At 46.3% G+C, this 20,350-nt stretch overlaps 1 protein-coding gene across 1 annotated transcript in view; it reads right to left on the bottom strand.

Moving 5' to 3' along the window:
* Window positions 1-20,350, bottom strand: part of TppII (Tripeptidyl-peptidase II) — a 251,298-nt gene that overhangs the window by 60,547 nt on the left and 170,401 nt on the right. The window contains exons 18-20 of the mRNA XM_075682793.1: window positions 12,196-12,312; window positions 6,771-6,871; window positions 1,551-1,647 (exon numbers count right to left, since the gene is read on the bottom strand). Of these exons, the coding sequence (XP_075538908.1) occupies window positions 1,551-1,647; window positions 6,771-6,871; window positions 12,196-12,312 (315 nt within the window). The remainder of the gene's footprint in view (window positions 1-1,550; window positions 1,648-6,770; window positions 6,872-12,195; window positions 12,313-20,350) is intronic.

Raw genomic sequence — 20,350 nt, 5'->3', positions numbered from 1 at the left:
AATATTGTCGTTCGCCTGGGGCACAACTTGTAGGCGACAAGCAAATGCGACAGCCATCTCCATCGCATCGCTTGTCACTGTCGCATGCAAGATCACTTGCATGGGGTTTATACTTGATCTTGTGACTGATCACCGATGAGCCACCTGTAGGAATATATTTGTGATAAGCTTTCCACAATGGTTTGTGGCCCATTATCACATCCACTGGTGGTAAATTTTTGACAAAGCCACACTGTCTAGCCCGTTAGGCCTAATCGGAGGCGCCTCATCGAGTTTGGCAACTAAAGTTCCATTTTCATAATGAATCAAAGCAGATCTATTCACAGTAGTCACATGACCCTCAGAAAGCCAACAAACTGCCTCACCAATGAAAGCGAGTGTTCACCAGCTGCCATCTTAGCAAAATATCATATGGTGTCCCCACGTTCCGAATGCCATTTGTAAGTGCACAATGGTCTCTTTTCATAGCTTGAAGTGACCCGCCACAAGGCTAACTTTGGATTCACATGGCCTGCTCTAAAACATAATGTGACAGCGTGCTGAGCCCCGGCTGCAGACGCATTTAGACAGACGGCAGATGGAGGCAAAAAAAGGCAGTCATTGTGCAAGCTCGCCGTGTGCCTCCCGATTTGATAACTCTTTACTGGCAGTGCTGACTGCTGTTGACCTGTTGGAAATGCCATTGGTATATTTAGGACGCTCTATTTCTTTGGCTTCAGAGGGAGAGAAAGCCTGGATTCTATTTGACAGGCATCCTACCAATAAAAATATTTTCCAGACCTTCGTACACAAACTGAGTTGTTATCAATTCTGGCATACTAATTTGGTGTTCCCTTTAATAAAAGTAGAGTATACTTATACATCTCGATTCATAGGTACCTAAGTTACTGATAGCTAGCAATATTCTTGTTAAGTAATATTTTTTGTATCGGAATACATGTTCAATTAAAATTTTTGATTTTTTCGGAGATAGTGTCTATTAGACGGCAATAAGTTTTGCATATCTCAATTTTTGTTCCTTATTTTCTTAGCAGATGTAAGCGTGTCTTCACAAACTCTGATAAATTTTATCCCACAATCTTGATTCTGGCAATTTACGTCTTTTTTATGGCATACATCTCGTTAATAAAACTTTTATGAGTGAAAAGTGCATTCATTCTAATTTTTGTTTATGTATTACATAAAATATTGAGTGCAGTAGATCCTTCTGAAAAAAAATTTGGCATAACCTACAAAAGACAGCTATTTTCTCCATGGTAGGGGAAAAGAGAAAGCATCCAGCAGTAATACTGAATGCTCTCCAAAGAGACCCGGATGGAATGGTGACCCGTGGGTTTAAAACAACAGGCTACCCAGTGTATATGCTCAAGTTGCCGTGGAGTTTATTTAAGACAATTTGCGCACACTGTCCTAGGGGCCATGGCACAAGAGCCTGAGAGGCCAAGCCACACCTACGCAGCAACAGCAGCAGGGTTCATCACAATAACACTACAGCAGTGACATTCCTGTCCCTGGATGAATGACTGTGGTGTGTGCAGAGTTGTACTCACCAGGGAAAAGTTGTAGGTGAGCTGGATCTCATAGATGACCCTCCCGTCGGGAAACACATCCCGGGCACCCAGTGGCAGCACCTTCGACTCTGTTGGCCTGCATTTAAAAAGTGTTCCTTTGTGGCTGGGCTTGCGCTTGTCTTTTTTTTTTTTTTAATCACTGCTTCAGACTTTTTGGCCATTCGCTGCCACTGAAGGGAAAAATACTGAGTTGCATTTCAGCACTCATGTGTGATCTATTTTCTGTCCCGAATATTATCCAATATTTTAACAGCAGCGTGCCCTTGATGAAAGACTCTGCATTTACAGCTATTTCTTTTGTTGATATGTAGATCTGAAACTTGCACTTTTCATGTACATGTGCTGAATTCACAGAATATATATATATATATATGTACAGTCGACTCCCGTTAATACGAAGTTCACGGGGACCGCAAAAAACTTCGAATTAAATGAACTTCCAATTAAGCACAAAACACAAAAAAACAGCACTTTATTTGTGGCGAAATCGAGTATTTTCTCTAAGAAAAATAGTCGGTCATCTTGCTTTGCTTCTTCTTGCCGAATCGCGCTGCTGAAAGCAAGTTCTGCAGGCTGTAGATGTGACGGAACGCTTCTTCCGCTTTACCTTCAGTGGCAAAGAAGCGCTCCGCAAGATCAAGGCCCGCAGCTACATCGGCAGCCTTAGGTTGCGGCTCGCCTTCAACGTCATCGTCGCTTTCCTGGGTCGCTTCCTGGGGCCGAATAATCTCTACAATTTCGCTATCCGTCAGCGCACCGCACGTTTCGACCGCCTTGTCTACGGCGACGTAATCTTCAAAATTGACGTCCCCGAGAGCATCACCAAAATCAGTGCCGTCAAGCTCGCTTGTTGACGCTTCCTCTGCTGAAATTTCAGAGGCATCCTCCGAAGAAGCTGCCACAAAACCGCAAGCCCTGAAGCAGTTTGCGATTGTTTCTTGCTTCACACGATCCCATGCTCGCGCCAACATGTGGATGGCACTAAGCAGGCTCACCTCGTACTTTGTGGAGCTATCCATACACAAAATCATGCGCTCGAGGAGGTGCCGCATGTACAGGACTTTAACATTCTTGATGATGCCTTGGTCCATTGGCTGCAAAACAGCCGTTGTGTTTGCAGGCAAAAATGCGAGGCGTATTGCACTCAAGGCTGGCACATTCATGTGAGCACTGCAGTGATCGACAAGGAACAACACCTTGCGGTTCGAAGCAGCAAACTTGCGGTCCAATTTGCTTATCCAGCTCTTGAAGATTTTGGCCGTCATCCATGCTTTTTTGTTTGCCTCATAGTCCACAGGCAGCGTCTTCACGCCTTTAAAACATCTCGGCTTCGCGGCTTTACCGATCACAAGTAACCGACATCGTTCCGTGCCAGTCATGTTTGCCGCGATCAGCACCGACACTCTCTCCTTGCTGCGTTTGCCCCCAGCACAGTCGTCGTCCTTGAATGTCAGGGTCTTCTCTGGTAGAAGCCGATAGAAGAGTGCAGTCTCATCTGCATTGAAGATGTCTTCCGGTCTGTATTCGGCGAGATATTCACGCAGCTTTCCGTCCTTCCACGTGGCGCATGTTTCCTGGTTAACGGACACCTTTTCACCACACACGCTCTTGAAAACCAGGTAATGGCGATCTTTAAAGCGCGTCAGCCATCCATCTGACGAAACGAAGTCATCGATCCCCAACATTGATGCAAGCGTTTGGGCTTTCATCGCAACGATGTCTCCGCTGAGAGGAAGTTTGTTGCTCCTGGCCTCCCTAATCCAAACCAGCAGAGCCTTCTCCAACTCTGGGTAAGCGCCGGTGCGCATTCGCTTCCGAGAAGTCTTGAACTTGTCGTTCTCAAATGCATCCATTATTGTGCGCTTGTTCTTGATGTAATTAGAGAGCGTGTTCGGCTTGATCCCGTACTTCCGCGCTATGTCTTGTTTGGTGGCACCTCCCTTCTCAACTTCCTTCAAAACCTCGACTTTCGTTGCCAGGTCGAGCGTGCGATAAGAGCCACGGTTTGCCATGGCTATAAAATGCGCGACTAGGTACAGTCAATTCCGAATCACTCGTGGAACAACCTAGCCTACGAGCTTCCCGCACAAAGGCGCTCGACCAACACACGCCTATACGCTGCGCACGCTGCAAGACTAATCTCGCACAATCTCGCCACTGCCAGTATGCAGCGCTGCGTGCACCTATGGCACCCGCGTGGCCTCCGCGATCAGCTCCGGCCACGCGCGGCAGCCGCGCATGGCCTCCGGCGGGAGCTGCTTTGCCTCCCGCCGGAGTTGATTGCGGAGGCCACGGCAGCCGTAGCAATGAATAATCGCGCCGCTCCAAGAAGGATGGCGTTGCGGGCGGCTGCGGTGGCGATGACACCAACGTGGAGCACGGAACTGTTGCAACACTTGAAAAATTGCACATTATACCAAACAATGACGGTCACCTCGAGGATCCCGGCTGAAAATTAACTACCTCGAAATGCAATGGGCAGGATAAAAGTTTGAAAAGTATACCTCGAAATGCCAATGGGCAGGACTGCACAGCATTCGTGCCCAAGAAGTCTGCGTTAGGACTACTGGGAATGAAAAGGCAAGATTAACAGTAACGCTGGCGTGCCTGGCCACATATAATTTTTTGCTGAAAGACAATTACAAAAGAAATCTTCACCAGGAATGTGGTTTTTTTTGCTGCCAGGAGAAGGGCTGGATGGACACATCACTAGTTCTCGAATGAGATAAGACGGTGTGGCGTCGGTGACCAGGCACTCTTCTTCACCCAGTGTCAATCTTGGTACAGTCACGGACCAATAAATCGGACACCAATAATCTGGACATGCTTGGTAATTGGATAGCTTTGGGGCCCCGCCGATGGCCCCATAGACTTAATGCATGAAGACGACCGATATTTCAGATAGCTGCCAGCTCTACATTCGATTATCCGGACTCCGTCCGTGGCTGTGGCGTAAGATGACTTTCCTGCTATTATCTCCTCTAGCAACCTTGACGAAGCATCAAGTATGGCCTCAGAGATTACACGCTAGATGGTAATCTCTGAGGCATCGCCTTGGTCGGAGTCCTACACTTTAGAGATTCAACTGCAAATGCCAATCCTAGAGGCCTTGCCTGAATTATAGGCCACATCAACATCGCGATCTTCACATCCTATTCCAGCTATTCTGGCAACCTCATGCATGGTCTGCTCTCACCATTCTGTTTGTTTAGTTTGCCTTTCGGATAGCGTACTGCCATTTTGTGCTTGTTTATTTATTTGCGTACCAGACAGTACTCTGCTGGCTCCAAGAAGTCTTTCTTGTGAAGTTATCGACAGTCTGCATCAAACGGCACGAACAGTGCTGTTGTAGTCTGACTCCAACTGAGTTGCAGTCCGAATGAGCCCGACTCCACAGCTGAAGAGCCTGAACTGCCACCTGCCACAATGGGCTCAAATTAGGACACCGTTGATGACCTGCTCGGCTGCAATGTGCCGATTCCTGCCGCCGTCATATTTGAAGACTTTGCAGACGTCAACAGCACACTGCCGTCGTATGTCGAACTGAATGATGACGAAATAATTGAGCAAGTTCTCCCACCGTCAAACAGTGACCGAACTCGGGTGATGATGACGTGTCATGTGCTCCGGAGCCTTCACATGCGGGTCTGACTCAAGCCTTTGCAGTCCTTGCATCAGCACACAGAGACAACACAAAACTGGCAGAAATACAGGTGGACTTGGTTGCACGTAAGCAGGAGTGCGTGCAGCAATGAGTCGACTTCTTCTTTGCACAGCGGCCTTAAAATATAAATAAATATAAATATAAATATAAATTAAATATAAATAAAATAATTTTATTTTGGATACATTCGTTTTTTCCGGACATTCAATAACTCGGACTTATTTACGTATTCTGTGGAGTACAAATTATCGGTCGTCAACTTCACTGGACTCTTTTCGTGGGCACTTGACCTCCTATGTGAAGAAGAAGGTGGTAGAGACCAAGATGACCTTGACGGTATTCCTGGCGGGACGACATCCGCTTTCCATCCACTGGATGTATGCCTCAACGGGTCATTTAGTGACAGGATGCATAAGATGTACACAGACTAAATTCGCGAAGATCAGGCCCTGACATCATCGGGAAGGATCTTGAGTGCTTCTTGAGTCTGCCATGTGGCATGACCTCCCTCGTTATATGATTGCTGATGCGTTTAAGAAATACTCCATATCAAATCTGCTTGACGGCACCAAGGAAGATGATGTCTGTGAGGACGATAGCGAGAAAAAGAATTTAATTTCACAGAACTTGCCTTCCCGAAGACGATGACGACTAGCAAGAGCCCTGCGTTTTGTTGAAAGTGATAACCTCTAGTCACATTGTCTACTAAATAAATGTTCATTTGCCTTGGCTGGCCTCGTCTTACTTTCACAGCTTTATTTGTTCTTTCGCGATGTGCATTACAGTGAAGTCATCCCTCGTGTTACAAACGAGTAAATACAGTACATTGTGAGGAACAAACTATCTGTTGCCTATCAGCAGCCAGGGAAAAAAGTAACTGGGATGTGCACACAGGTGAAAAGCATGCCTCGGATGAAGACATGGGTTTTGCACCACGACTGCACTGTGAACAAAGCCACGGGGGGGCTATGTCCTCGCAGCTTCCTTCTGTGTGACTGATTAACCGCAACTTATTAGTGCTTGCAATGCCTAATCAGTCATAAGATGATGACAGTCGCAGTTTCTGTATTGCTTTTGTGCAAAATAGAAACAGGACTTGCCGATTTATACAGTGAATAAAGGCTTGTTGATGTAGTACACATTTGTTTATTTTTCTCTTGATACGCTCGGTTACTCAACATTTGGTTCATTCGGACATCTTTTTTTGGTCTCGTGAAATCCGAATTAATTAGGTTTTTCTGTAGTTGCTGACCAATTATTCAGACATGCTCGAATAGCCTACAGCTCAGTGGTACTGCCCCTTTCTGCATGGAACTTTTTTCACGGCCGTGGTGCCTGTCAAAAAAGTGCAGCAACTACAAGATGTGAGACAGAGTCACATGTGCACACCAAGAAGACACACCAACATGATTATCTACTTGACAGTTCAAATGATTCTGAATTTGAATTTCAGGAGCAATCAAATTACCCCACAGTCAATATCCGTTTCATATTCTAGAGTGGAATAATCACATGCTCCTAATCAAGGGGCTCACCGGAGGACAATTACATGCTGCTTGAGGCATGCCACGGGAGACATCTCCTCTGCCCGCAGCTGGGAGGTCACATCGAAGCGATACACTCCTTCTGAGGAACGCTGCAACCAACACAGACACAGTGTCACAATCAGAGGAGAGGTGTAATACAAGACCTCACATACAAATCACATGAAATGGTGCCGTTGTAGTGGGCCAGTTGGTTTAGTAAGCCATGCGACTATGCTCTACTCGTCTACTTTCACAATTTATTCATTTCGGCCATTTTCATTGGACAGTTGTTAATCTGCGCTTCTTGTGTGCCTTGTATCTCATTTCACCATGTCCTGTCCTGTCCTGCATCATGGTGCAGTGTTTCACTACCACATAAAATGGTGACATGGCAGCATTTGTTTGTACACTTTGCAGTACCAGTTGTCTTTTCAGCCTTGGAAGTGAAAGTGGTATTACACGACTCATAGAAGAGCTAAGCATACAATTAAAAATTAAATTCTGGAGTTTTACATGCCAAAACCAAGATATGATTATGTATGAGGCACACCGCAGTGGGGGAGTCTAGATTAATTTTCGCCACCTGGGATTCTTCAACATGCACTCAGTGCACAAACTTCAGGTATATTTACACTTCGGCCCCCCCCCCACCCGGAAATGTGGCCACCGTGGTCGGGATTTGATCCCGTGACCTTGGGCTAGAAATGCCAAAGCCACTATGTCCCCATGGTGGGCAAGGGCTAAGCTTTAATGTAAGCTGGTCGCTCGGACATGACGTGCTCTTTGTGCGATCAAAAAGAATTGTATGCACACACAGCATGGCACACGTATGTCTGTCAACATCAGTGGCCTTGATGCCTATTTCATGCCAACACAAACATCAGTGGAAATACAAACACGTGACAGGTGGGGCTATAATACCATGGTGCAGATTTATGCTGGTGGTTCACAAGCAAACTTATGCCTTGGTTTCTCTAAAATGCCTTACAAAGGTCACATAGGCACTGCTTCTCTTTTTTTTTACAGGCATGAAAATCTTCAGCTTTTTTAAATAAAAACTGAATATAGTTACTTATAGTAACGTAGAAAGCTGGACATCACTAATCTTCGAATACTGAATAAGTATCAATAATAATATGCAGATGCATTTAATAACAAGTCTTTTTAACATGCTAAAATAGCGCAGTTATTTTGGGAACAGTAAAAAAACAAAAACAAAATATAAGTATTTGGGTGTCACAATTACTAACAATTTATCATGGAATTTACACATTGATAATATCTGTTCTTCGGCCTTGCATAAATTATATTTTTTCAGACAAACTTAAAAATTCACCACCTAACGTAAGACTGCTAGCTTATTATTCATTAATTAGACTGAAACTTTAATATGCATGTGTTGTTTGGGACCCATTCATTAAACAAAATATTAAATGTCTCAAAAGGGCACAGAAGAAAGCTGTGCGATTCATATATTCAAAATTCTCTCGATATGACTTCCCCTCACAAATAATGCATGATAATGGCATCGAAATCCTCGAGCAGAGAAGGGAAAACTTAAGAACTCGATTTCTTTCCGTGCTTTTTAATGGAGATTTATCAATTAATCCTGCATCCGATCTGTCTAGTTTAAGGGGGGATGAGGGTCTTGAAAACTTTTTTTTTATTTCTTAACATATCTTTCTGAAAATTGGCATGTAGATATATCTTTGAATGCTGATCCCAAATATATATTCAGATTTTATATATCTCATCTAGAAATGAAGATATTGCAAAATAATTTATCCCACATAGGTCTTTTCTTACGGGCCATTATGATAATTTCTTAATTAAAAAAACTAGTTTTAAAGAATAGCTGTCATTTCCAAGGGCCCACTGCACATCCTAAAGCTAAAGAAATTTTCAAAAAGTCATCATATAGGTCATGAATGAATAACAAAGTAGGCAGAAAAAAACAATGTGGGAGTAATTAGCTTACATCTGACTTAATTGCTAGTCTATTGGGTTTAATGAAAAATGGAAAGCTTTAGGATGTAGCTGAGGTCTTACTGAAAAAAATGATACCTAATTCAATAAAATCAGTTGATGCAAACATTATGAAAAGTTCTGTAAGGCAAAGGCATTTGATCGAAAAAGGAAAGCTGAGAAAATTGCATTCAAAGTTTTGCTTACTCTACCACTTTTGTTTACCTAACACATGGAAAAATTTCATGCTTTAGCATGCAGCCCAGTCATTACTGAACACAATAACACCAAACTCGCAGAAATCTGTTCATGTAAAGATTGTGAAAACCTCTGTATTGCATTGGCACTTGACAAAAAAAAAAAAAGCTCAGAAAGTCACTTGCTATTTTCTTTGAATCTGCCACACATTCACAAAAGTCCTGGGCAGTAGTCCTGGGTTCTGTCAGGCTTGTGCTTCTTGGCCATCCTCTTCTTCACCTTTTCAGCATTGTTGTGACTTTTATCAGACCTGCAGAGCCTCTGTTTATCTTTTTCAAGGCTCCTACGAATGAGGTAGCTCCCAGGACTGTAATCAAGCTGTGCTGCAACAGCTCTGTTCTCTCACTGCTCTCTCTCACTGCACTTTGCGAGTTGGAGAGTGGCCATCCCACACTTGCTGCAGCTTGAGGACGCAAACAGCTTCTTTAGCACAGAGAGATCAACGGTGATGTACTCTGTGCCGCGATCGTCGTCTTCACTTCCTGTGTCGACGTTCATTAGCTCGAACTTGCGGGAAGTCGCGGAATTCTTCGCCAATGAAGTTTTCATGTTGTCTGCGTATTTTTTCGCGCCCCGCGCACTCCGCCTCCGTGAAAAACACTATGTCGAAGCGTAGAGCACGCGAGCTCGCTTCAGCCGCGTCCGTCGGCACCGAAGCGGCGTGCGGAAACGCCGAAGTCGACGTTAGGCTTCGGTCAGCCGGCTCGGCCGCTTCCGACGACACGGAATCCGAAGCGACTTGCAGCGTCTCAAAAGTTGGCATTTTGGACGGGCTTAGTCCAGGCGCATCCACCGGCACTGCAGAGACTTGCGGTAACACCGAAGTTGATACCGATCGGCAATGTCCAGCCGCGTCCACCGGTGAAGCTAGCTAGCGTCGATGGGGTTTGTTCAGCCGCGTCCTCCGGCGAAGCTGTTGTTGGCGAGCTCAGTCCAGCCGCATCCACCAAGGGCACAGCAGCTTGCGGCATCACCGAAGCTGTAGTTCTCGACGATGTAACGCTCTTCTTATTCCATGCGCGTCTCTTTTTGCTGACTGCTTCGCGTGCTTGCTTTCAAGCGCGCGTCTCGCGCCATCGTGACACGCGGAACATAGACACCAGCCACGCAAAAGCAAGAAATTCGTGGTTAAGAGAAGCGACTCAATAGCCAAAATATCTACAAGAACGATAAAGAAAAAGGCAGAACGAAAAATACTAGGAAACAAAGAGGAGCGCGAAAAATGACGTGCATGCAGGCGAAAGCAGACGACGCGGAGGAGTCGAACAACGCGGCCGCGGGGCCGCGGCAGGCGAAGCATGCGTCAGGGCCAATCAGAGGGCTGCCCTCGAGGAGGCGCCCGTTTCACCCAATCAGCGGCTGTCTCGCGACGATTTCCCGCTTGAGAACGGGTGCCGATCGCTCCGCTGCACGAGGGTCTACAGCGTGCCGAGGGGCGCCAGAATGGAGAGCGGGAAACCAGCTTTCAAACGAGACCAAGATGGCGTCGATCGGTTCGCGTCGCGCGGAGCTACGGCAGCTTGAAAATGAGGCAAACCTTCGCGCTTGGCGTTCAATTTCGGCTCACCGACGTTTCTAAATTGCCGTTTTTCTTATACTTCGAGTAGGAATTGAGCCATAATATATTGTAGAGGCATAGTTGGGACATTAAAGACTTCAAAAACGCAATTTTTGAAAATTGCCATTTTTGACCATTTTTCGCGATTTCAAGACCCGCGTCCCCCCTTAATGTCTAGGCTTACTCGACACCATCATCCGAATTCACTAACACCTTATTTTGCACAGACGGATGTATTCAAATATTCTTCCTTTTTTTCAAACTATAACAGACTGGAATAACTTGTTGCCTGTTTCAATAGACTGATACGTTGTATTACTGTTGTGTCTTACCACCCTGCTTAGACTTGAACTAGACCTACAGTACGAAATAAATAAAATAAAATAAATAAATAATATAAGTAAGCAATTACAGTTACCATATTTGTACGATTCTAATGCACAGTTTTTTTTAAAACAAGTGCATTCAAATTTGCATGCGAGTTACAGTCATGACTAATTCTTCTCAAAATAAAAAAACAAAACCAATTCTTACTAAAAAAAGAAAACTCAATGCAAGGTAGCTAGCCACACTTCCATCAAATGGACGTTGTTTTTATTTGCCTTGGTTTGCAGTCAACATTTTCCAGTTTGCACCAGCGGGTCATCTGAAGAAAGTGAGGCTCTGAGACATTGCAAGGTGGGCCGATGGTGCGTGGAATGCCCTCCCGCATACGATGGTTGTGCGGGACTTCAACAATTGTAACATTTCTAACATATTAGATGGAACCGAAGATGAACTGAAGATGAAGGTGGCATTGGACTATAATAGCAACTAGCCACTAAAATTCAGCTGTGAATGTGTCTGTTTGCCTTTGCAGATTTCGTAAAATTGTTTCGACATGGTGTGCGCCGACTCCGGTTGCGTTACTTGATGTGCGTGGTAGAATCAGCTTCAAGTTATATTGGGGGATATCTAGGCGGCAGTATAACTGCGCGTTACGATCACAGGTGTGGCAGAATCATGCAAATACAGTAATGCTTGTTTATTTGACCTTTCTTAATTAGAAAAATTGAGTAATTCACACTATCAGTCTGATGGTGTCAACCAGCATCAAACACCTTTTAACTCAAAGGCATTTGGCCCAGCACGTCTTTACAGTCGGCACATTTGCCATCAAGTGATGAGCTTGGAAGTGCAGGCAGAGCCACAGAAGCAGTGATAAATGACCAAGACAAAAACTGCAAAAGCAACCAAATACACAGGTCCTACAAAGACAACACGAACATCAAGAGCTAAACGAGTTGGCACAATTTTGGGAACCTAGCAGTGGCACGCAAGACATAGAGAAAAGTGGAACACGCTACACAGACATGGAACACAGAACACAGGTGCCGGCTCACATTGAGAAGGGATCTAAGTACATACACAGAAACAAAACATCTCTTGCCAGGCAATGCGAAACGACCAGCTACACGTGCTTCTTCTTACTGTTTGGTTTCGGCACCCATGCTGTCTCTTCAACCGTTGTTCTATCTCTTGCGCCTGCCTACTAGGTTCCCAACAAGTAGGCAATCTCCCCACAAGCTAGAGTATGACTCTTGTGCTGTAAGGTACACTGTCAATCCAAGGAGACACAGCAAGCACAGAGATAAAAGAAACTGTGGAACGCACCATGGCCACCCGGCTGGGATTGGGCTGTAATCCATAGAAAGTGAGCGTGCAGTCCACCTCCACATCACCGAGGTTGGTCCACCACTTGGCAAGGCACAATTCCAGAGTCAAGCCACCCTGGCAAACAAAAAATTTCATCCATCCATCCTCAGCAGGACACGAAAATTTGGCCGCAGTAATGTAAATTAACGAAGGGTGCCTTCGAATTAGGTAACCCTTTTAAACGGTGATTCCATATACAGTTGAACCCCCCCCCCCCCCCATTTATAACAAACTCGATAGTTCCACAAAATGTAGCCGTTATATCAGTTCATTATATATGGTCCTCCATTATATATTGTGACGTCACAGTTAAGGGCCGACCTTTATTGAGCCTGAGAGACGCGGTGAAGGACCCTCAACCCAGTCCACTATGATGATGCGACTACCCGCACAATTAAGAAGAGGAGCACACAAATGATGATGATGATAATGTACAGATGATGAAGAAGTGCTCAATAAGTGCACACACTAATTTCCCCCGCGCGAAAGCAGCCATCCTGGCTACAGCCTAGAGGTATGGGGAACAGCATGTGAAGGGCTTCATAGGAGAAACGTGGTCCACTTCGGTAGAGCGGCGATGGCGGTCAGTTTAGGGAACAACAGGGGTCACATGGTAATTAATGGGAGAAGTCATTTCCAGGACCGTGTATGGGCCAATAAAGCGGGACTGAAACTTCTCGCACAACCCAGGAGTGCGAACTGGTGTCCATAGCAGCACTTCATCGCCGGGCTGGGAGAAAACTACGTGATGAGATGCATCATAATGATCCTTGCGATCCTGTTGTCTGGCTTCAGTGTTGAAGCGGGCGCGCTGGTGACAAGGGTGAAGGCGGGAAACATATCCTTCGCAGGAAGATGGAGATGGACTGACAGGGGCAGAAAAGAAGGAAACGTTGAGAAAGGAACTGGGCGAACGGCCATAAACAAAGTAGAAGGGAAAGTAACCAGTTGTGCGTTGAACGGCGGTGTTATATGCAAAGGTGACGAATGGCAAAATAGCGTCCCAGTTTCTGTGATCTGGTTGAATATAGGCGGCTATCATGTCAGGGGGCATATGATGAAACCGCTCAGTCAGGCCGTTGGTCTGAGGATGGTAACCTGAAGTAGTCCTGTGAGTTTTGCCAGAGGCTCTGAGCACTTCGCCTACTAGTTCTGAAAGAAATGCCTTTCCGCGGTCGCTCAGAAGGACACAAGGGGCACCGTTACGCAGGATTACGGCTTGAAAAATGAAGATAGCAACTTTGGAAGCAGATGCAGAACTGACACAAGCTGTTTCGGCATAGCGCGTGAGGTGGTCGACGGCTGTAACTATCCATCGACTACCGGCTGGAGTCATGGGAAGTGGCCCATAGAGATTAATGCCAACAACCTCGAACGGTTCCGCAAGACAGAAGACCAGTAGTAGCTGCCCGGCAGGAGCTGATGTTGGCCGCTTTCGATGCTAAAAAATGATGCAGGAAGAGACATATCTCGCCACACTGGTAGACAGGCCAGGCCAGTAGAAGCGGCTTCTTATGCGGTCGTAAGTTTTCTGGATGCCAAGGTGGCCAGCAGTCAAATCGTCATGGAAGGCCTGAAGGACACGGGCACGAAGGCAGCGAGGCAGCGAGGCAGTACGGGCACCCAGCATTGTCCATCAGGATGATGGATATGGTGGTACATCATGGAGTTTTGTAGCTTGAATTGTGTCAGCTGTCGACGGAGCCTGGCGTTATGCAGGCGCGAAGCTACACGAAGACGGTCTATAGTACAGTAAAACCTCGTTAATTCGAACTTGGTTTAATTGAAATCCCACGTAATTCGAAGGTTTTCGGCAGTCCCAACAGTTTGCATGCAAATTTTGCCAGATAATTTGAACAGCCAGCTGCCCATATCCGAATAATACGTCAGTTTGAACCATGGCCTTCGTGATTTTTCCGTGCCTCCGTGATCCGCGGCGGTAACGGTGAATTGCTGCGCACTGTAAGCAGACTGGAGGGCGCAGCCAACGGTGCGACTAACTACCGCGCCAAGCAGTCACGCATCGATGACTACCGTATTTACACGATTGTAAGTCGACCACTTTTTTGGAAATATGAAGTTGGGGGGTCAACTTACAATCGAAACCAAAACATGGCACTGCCCAAAAAGCGAGACCAACGGGAGCTACAACGTAGTTAGAATTTTATGTTTGCTCTATGGCCCTACCCGTAGCTTTTCACTGTCCCGCGTGTTTGTTTGCTTTCCGGAAGGGTTTTCTCAACATTTTTGAGAGTTTTACAGTGCACACAACACTCATGAGGGGGTGTCGATAGTTGATGGAAGCGCCGCTGTTCCATTCGCGGCGGCACCCTCAGAATGGCGGTGCTCGCGGGGAGTATCGGTAGTTCATGGAAGAGCACTGCTTGTGGGTTTCTCTTTGCCTGCTGCGCTTAGCTTTCTTTATAGTTGGACGAAAGGCATCGGTTTGACGTGTTCCACTTGACTGGCGGCTAAGTGCTACTTCTATGCTTCCTCAGTCGTCATGAGTGCTCCAGGCCCACTAATCATTCGGCACTCGTTCACAGCAGCGTTCAAGAGGGCTGCCATGCTTTACGCCAAAGAAACAAATCACTGCGCAGCGGGCCGCAAGTTCGATACTTCTGAACAGGTGGTGCGAGAGTAGCGACTGCAGCAAAGCGAAATTTTCACCTGTGACGGCAAGTGAGGAATTTCCTACGTGCCGAAGTCTGGACGCTTTCCGGTGCTGTAGGCTAAGCTTGCGGCGTATGTCACTGAAATGCGCGATCAGTCCCTGCCAGTCAAGTGTGACATGGTCATGAAACAAGCCCGGATCTTCGCCTTTAAACCTGCTCCGCTGTGAGTACGAGTGGCTGGCAGCAGAAGACCGTGAAATTACGCCAACCGGACCTGTCAAAAGAGCCACCCTGACAGTTGCGTGTGGTTGGGTGCATTCGGCGTGGGCTGCTGTTCCCCAAGATGTTGTGGTGCGGTCGTTTACCAAATGTGAAATTTCGCGGGACGACGACGCGCTGTGGGACCACAGCAACGATGAGGATGGCAGCACTAGTGAAGATGAGTAGTCCAGTGACCATGTCAGCTACTAATAAATTTTCGTCATCGAATGCGCCCTCAAGTATGATCTCTTTTTTTTTTTTCTGTCACGTGATATGGGGGGGGGGGGGAGGTCAACTAACATTCGAGTCGCCTTACAATAGTGTAAATACGGTACTTCAAGTGACCGTTTTTCAGGCGAAATAAAGGTGCAGTGTCGACACAGCCACATTTCGTACGTTTATTTCTCGTTTTTCATCCGTTTGTGATAATTCGAAAACCCGGTTAATTTGATGATTTTTCGAGATCCCACGAACTTCGAATTAACGAGGTTCTACAGTACGTCGAAAGTATGAATCGGCAAGTTGTTGAGACGAAAATGATTCATGGTTGACCGAAGTGAGATGGTCAAGAGTGGCAAAGGACAAAATCACCGTTGAAGAGACGTCAGGGATTGCGTCCCCGGAGGTGGTTGCGGAGTCATTGATGAGTGCGGCTGTAGGAAGCAGGCAGCGAGAAAGAGCATCTGCGTCTTTGTGCTTTTTACCAGACTTGTAGGTGATCTCAAAGTCATATTCTTGCAGATGAAGAATCCAGCGACCAAGATGTCCTGACAAGTTCTTGAGTGTTGAAAGCCAACATAAGGCGTGATGTTCTGTAACGATGGTAAAATGCCGGCCGTGGAGATAGGGCGAAACTTCTGGACAGACCAAACGACAGCTAGGCATTTCTGCTCGGTGATGGTATAGTTCTTCCCGGCAGGTGTCAGAACGCGGCTTGCATAAGCAACGACTCACTCACGCAAAGAGGTGTCTCGCTGGAGGAGAACAGCACCAATTCCATGGTTGCTAGCATCCGTGTGCAAGATTGTGGGTGCAGTCTCATCAAAATGACACAGGACAGGTTAAGATGTGAGGGCGCCCTCCAGCTGGTCAAAGGCAGATTCACATTCCGGTGACCACACGAAGGGAGCACCAGAACGAAGTAGGTTGTGTAAAGGAGCAGCTATAGAGGCGAAGTCGCATATAAATCGGCGAAAATAGGAAGCGATGCCAAGGAAACTACGTAGTTCTTTTGTCTTTTCTGGTCGAGGAAAGCAAAGCACCGCCGAAATTTTGTAGAGATCAGGTCGAATACTATCCTTGCTCACAATGTGACCTAACACCTTGATCGTCTTGCTTGCAAAACGGCACTGTTTGGTGTTGAGCTGAAGACCAGTGTTAGCGAGGCATGTGACAACCTCGTCCAGATGTTGCAGGTGCTGGGCAAATTTCGATGAGAAAATAATGATATCGTCCAGATAGCACAAGCATGTTTTCTACTTCAGGCCGCGCAGAACATTGTCAATCATGTGCTCAAAAAGTTTCGGGAGCATTGCAGAGGCCGAAGGGCATGACGAACTCGTAAAGGCCATCTGGCGTTGCAAACGCTGTCTTTTCTTTGTAATCTTTGTGCATTGGAATTCGCCAGTAACCTGAATGCAGATCAAGGCTGGAGAAGTACTTGGCACCTTGCAGAGAATCGAGGGCATCGTCAATGTGAGGGCATAGGGTATACATCCTTGCACGTAATCTTGTTGAGCATTCGGTAATCAACACAAAAGCGCATGGAGCCATCTTTCTTTTTGACCAATACGATGGGAGACGACCAAGAGCTAGCAGAGGGGCGGATTATCTCACATTGCAGCATGTCGGCGACATTTTCCTCAATAATCTTGCGCTTGGCTAGAGACACCCGATACGGCTGGTGACGTACGATGGATCTGCCCTCTGTCTGAATGTGATGCGTTGTGACAGACGTCTGGCCCAATGTCGAAGAATGGGCGTGGAATGAAGTTGCATGCCTCTTCAACAAACTAAGTAACTGTTGCGTCTGCGAAGGGGTCAAGTCGGGGCTGATTACGGCTGCAAGAGTGAAGGCAGAGGGAGAATGTCTAGCATAAGTGATTTCAGGGGTAGCCGCCTCGAGGGAAACGACACAGAGAGGCTCGGAATCAACACTGCAAGCCCAAGTGGCGCCTTTAGGAAGGAGATCGGGTGCTGTGTTTCTTGCAGCAAGAAGCGCAGAACCACTGTTAAATCTAACTAGGCCTGATACAATGGCTATCTCTTTTGTCAAACAACGCACATAAAGTAGCACAAACGCATCTCCATGGTCGATGACGTCAAACGTGATGGTCAGAATTTGCTGAGAGCCTGGAGGGAGCTTGGTATCTTCTGCAGCGAGCAGACAAAGTGGCTGGTACTGTTCATCGCCAAGCAAACAATCGGTGTCGGTCATATGTACGACACGTTGCCCACAATATATAGCAGCAGAAACAGAGGCAAGGAAATCCCATCCTAAAATGAGCTAGTGGGAGCATGGCGACAGCACAGCAAACTGTATGTGGTGGATAATGCCTTCTATCATTACACGCACAGTACAGAACACAGAAGCTTGGATGGAGTCCCCTTGAGCTGCAACCAGCAGTGGTCCATCATAAGGCATTGTAACTTTTCTGGGACGCTTACACAAATCAGCATGTATAACAGATAAAGTGGCACCAGTGTCCACCAAAGCTTCAACTTGCACACCCTCAACGAACACAGACATCATATTACAAGGGCGCGCTGGAGGAATTGTAGCAATGTTGGTAAATGCAGTTTTTCCTCCGAAAACTGCATTTGCTCAATAAGTGCCCACAATATATAGTTCATTGTATATGGTCCTCGCCCTTAAAAGTGCTCAAAAATTAATCGCATTGAAGCTGGCGTAAGCAGTTACAGTTCAGTAGCACTTTTATGTGAAAAACACATTTTCAGTGTCATGTTTTTTGTTTCCCTTGCATAGCCACACCTAGCTCCAAACTTCCATTAGAAGCATCCATCTAAAGAATGAAATGTGCCCTCTTGTAGCTCTTTCAAAAAGCGCCCGGTTCTGATCACGTGTCATTTCAAAACTGCAAGCGCAGCTGCCGTTTCTATTCAAGACCTTGTGATCAGACTTGTACATAACGAATTACATTTAATCAATTATGTTTTCTGGTAATTTTGTATTACTTTGTATTCTCAGTAACACTGACTGTAATTCAACTACCTTTTTCAGCAAATGATTACAGTACATTATTTAAAAACTTTTTGTGCGCAAACAAACAGGGACAAAGAAGACGAGCAACACATGGACGAACGCTTTCTGTTGTTAGAAAGCGCTCATCCTTGTGTTACTCCTTTTCTTTATCCCTGTTTATTTGCGCACAAAAAGCTTTTAAATAATGAATCTGTTCCAACTAGGCCAACTCGCAGTTATGGTTACATGTAACCAGTTACATTTTCTGACAAAACAGGCTCTGACATGCGGGAAGATTTGAGCACTTAAGTTTGGTGGGAACTACAGAGTCCAAAGGGGTGAAAACGTGTTACATCCTTTCACCAATCAGCATCCTGCAGCTACGCCTCGGTCACCTGAACATGGTAGGCTTGCAGATCTGCACACTTCACTTGGAAGTCCGACCCTCTGAGCTTTTGTTTTGTAACACATTTCTGTCCCTCTCTCCTGGAACCACTTACAGGTGGCTTTCACAGGTGTGGCATGGTATGAGCTGCTGCTCAATACTTTTTTGCTTTGTGCAGTTTATGACTTCTCTGATATAGAACAAATTCTTTGTCCGTTAAACATTTTCCGTAGAAGAGGCCCAACATTGTCGCTGACACTAAGGGGTAGGTTGTGTTCAACGAGGAATCCTGTAAACAAGCACTCCACACGTATGACATTGTTGTCGCAGTTGTTCTAAGGAAAGTTCACTATGTTGTCTTGCTGCTCGGCAGTTCGAACATAGCTTTGATGCTTCGCCGTGGAAACGTGCAGTTTCAAGTCGCCTTTGCCACCGTGAGACACGCTGACGTCGCATCCACACATTGTACAAAATGCAAAATGTTCTCCTTTTCGTGATGTCAAAAAGCATGGAAATTCAGAAGTACAATATCACAAAAACTTCTGCAAATGCCTTTTCTTTGGCTTTGATAGCGCCATGACATCAAGCACACGAGGATTCTAACTTTACACGGTGCACCGTGCACACACGGCCTAGCCAACACTAATCATACACACAAGCAGCAGCAACAATGCACCACGGAGGAAGGCATGCATAAAATGCAAGAGCTACATTGGTTCTGGCTTTGGTCAGCTTAGTAAGCACCGTAGTCAGCTGCTTAGTCGATGATACCGATGGTGCTAGTGCAGCCGTTGTTGGTGATACTGACGATTACGATGTGGCTGTAGATTTCTCGGTGCCGGTTTCGCAAAAACCATTATTGTGCGAGCAGAGACCACTTTTCAGGTGATATAAGACAGTGATCATAAAATCGGAAAGTTCAGTAAAAGTCGGGAGTCTCCCGGGTGAATCGGGAGGGTTGGCAGGTATGCTGTGTGCACGTCTGTGTGCCTTTGTACTTTCCACAATATCATTTCAGCACGGTACGCATTGAATTAAGTTTCATTATTCGATGTGCTACTGACAATGAAACAGGTGGTGCTTCGATGGAGGAGTTTCTGAATGCAGATAGCGCTGCCTGGCTATGGAAAGTAAAGCCCCTCAATTTTTCAAAAGTAGCGCCATTCTTAGATCTTTCCGACACCCCGCTCACCCTGGCGGGTCCTCCTCCACGCCTCCTGTCTCCCCAGCCTCCTCCGCTCCCCCATTGGCCAATCTGTGTCACGTGGAAGCAGGCGCCGCGCTTTTGTGTATTTTTTTCTTTCCAGCGCGGAGCAGGCGCCGCGCTTTTGTATATTTTTTCTTTCCAGCGCGCGCCGACCTCCATTATTGGGCCTGCGCGACGAAACTACGGCAGGCAGACTGACAGAGTGCGTTAGCGTAATAGAATGTGCAGGGCCGAGAACATAATTGCGATGCCATGCTGCTGCGCCTTCGGTTGCCGCAACAGACACAGCGAGGGCAAAAAGTTTTTTGCTTTGCCGTCCGGCGGGCGCTACACAAAAAGAAGTGTGGATACGCAGGATCGGGCGGGCTGACTTCGAGGAAGTGACAAAGAACGCACGGCTTAGTGAAGTAAGGGCCACGGCTACTCACAACCTCTTATTTTGA

Source organism: Dermacentor variabilis, chromosome 2 (assembly GCF_050947875.1).
Source record: "Dermacentor variabilis isolate Ectoservices chromosome 2, ASM5094787v1, whole genome shotgun sequence".
NCBI classification, from domain to species: Eukaryota; Metazoa; Arthropoda; class Arachnida; order Ixodida; family Ixodidae; genus Dermacentor; species Dermacentor variabilis.
Note: the sequence above shows the minus strand (reverse complement) of the source record. Positions and strands in the feature narration are given on the sequence as shown.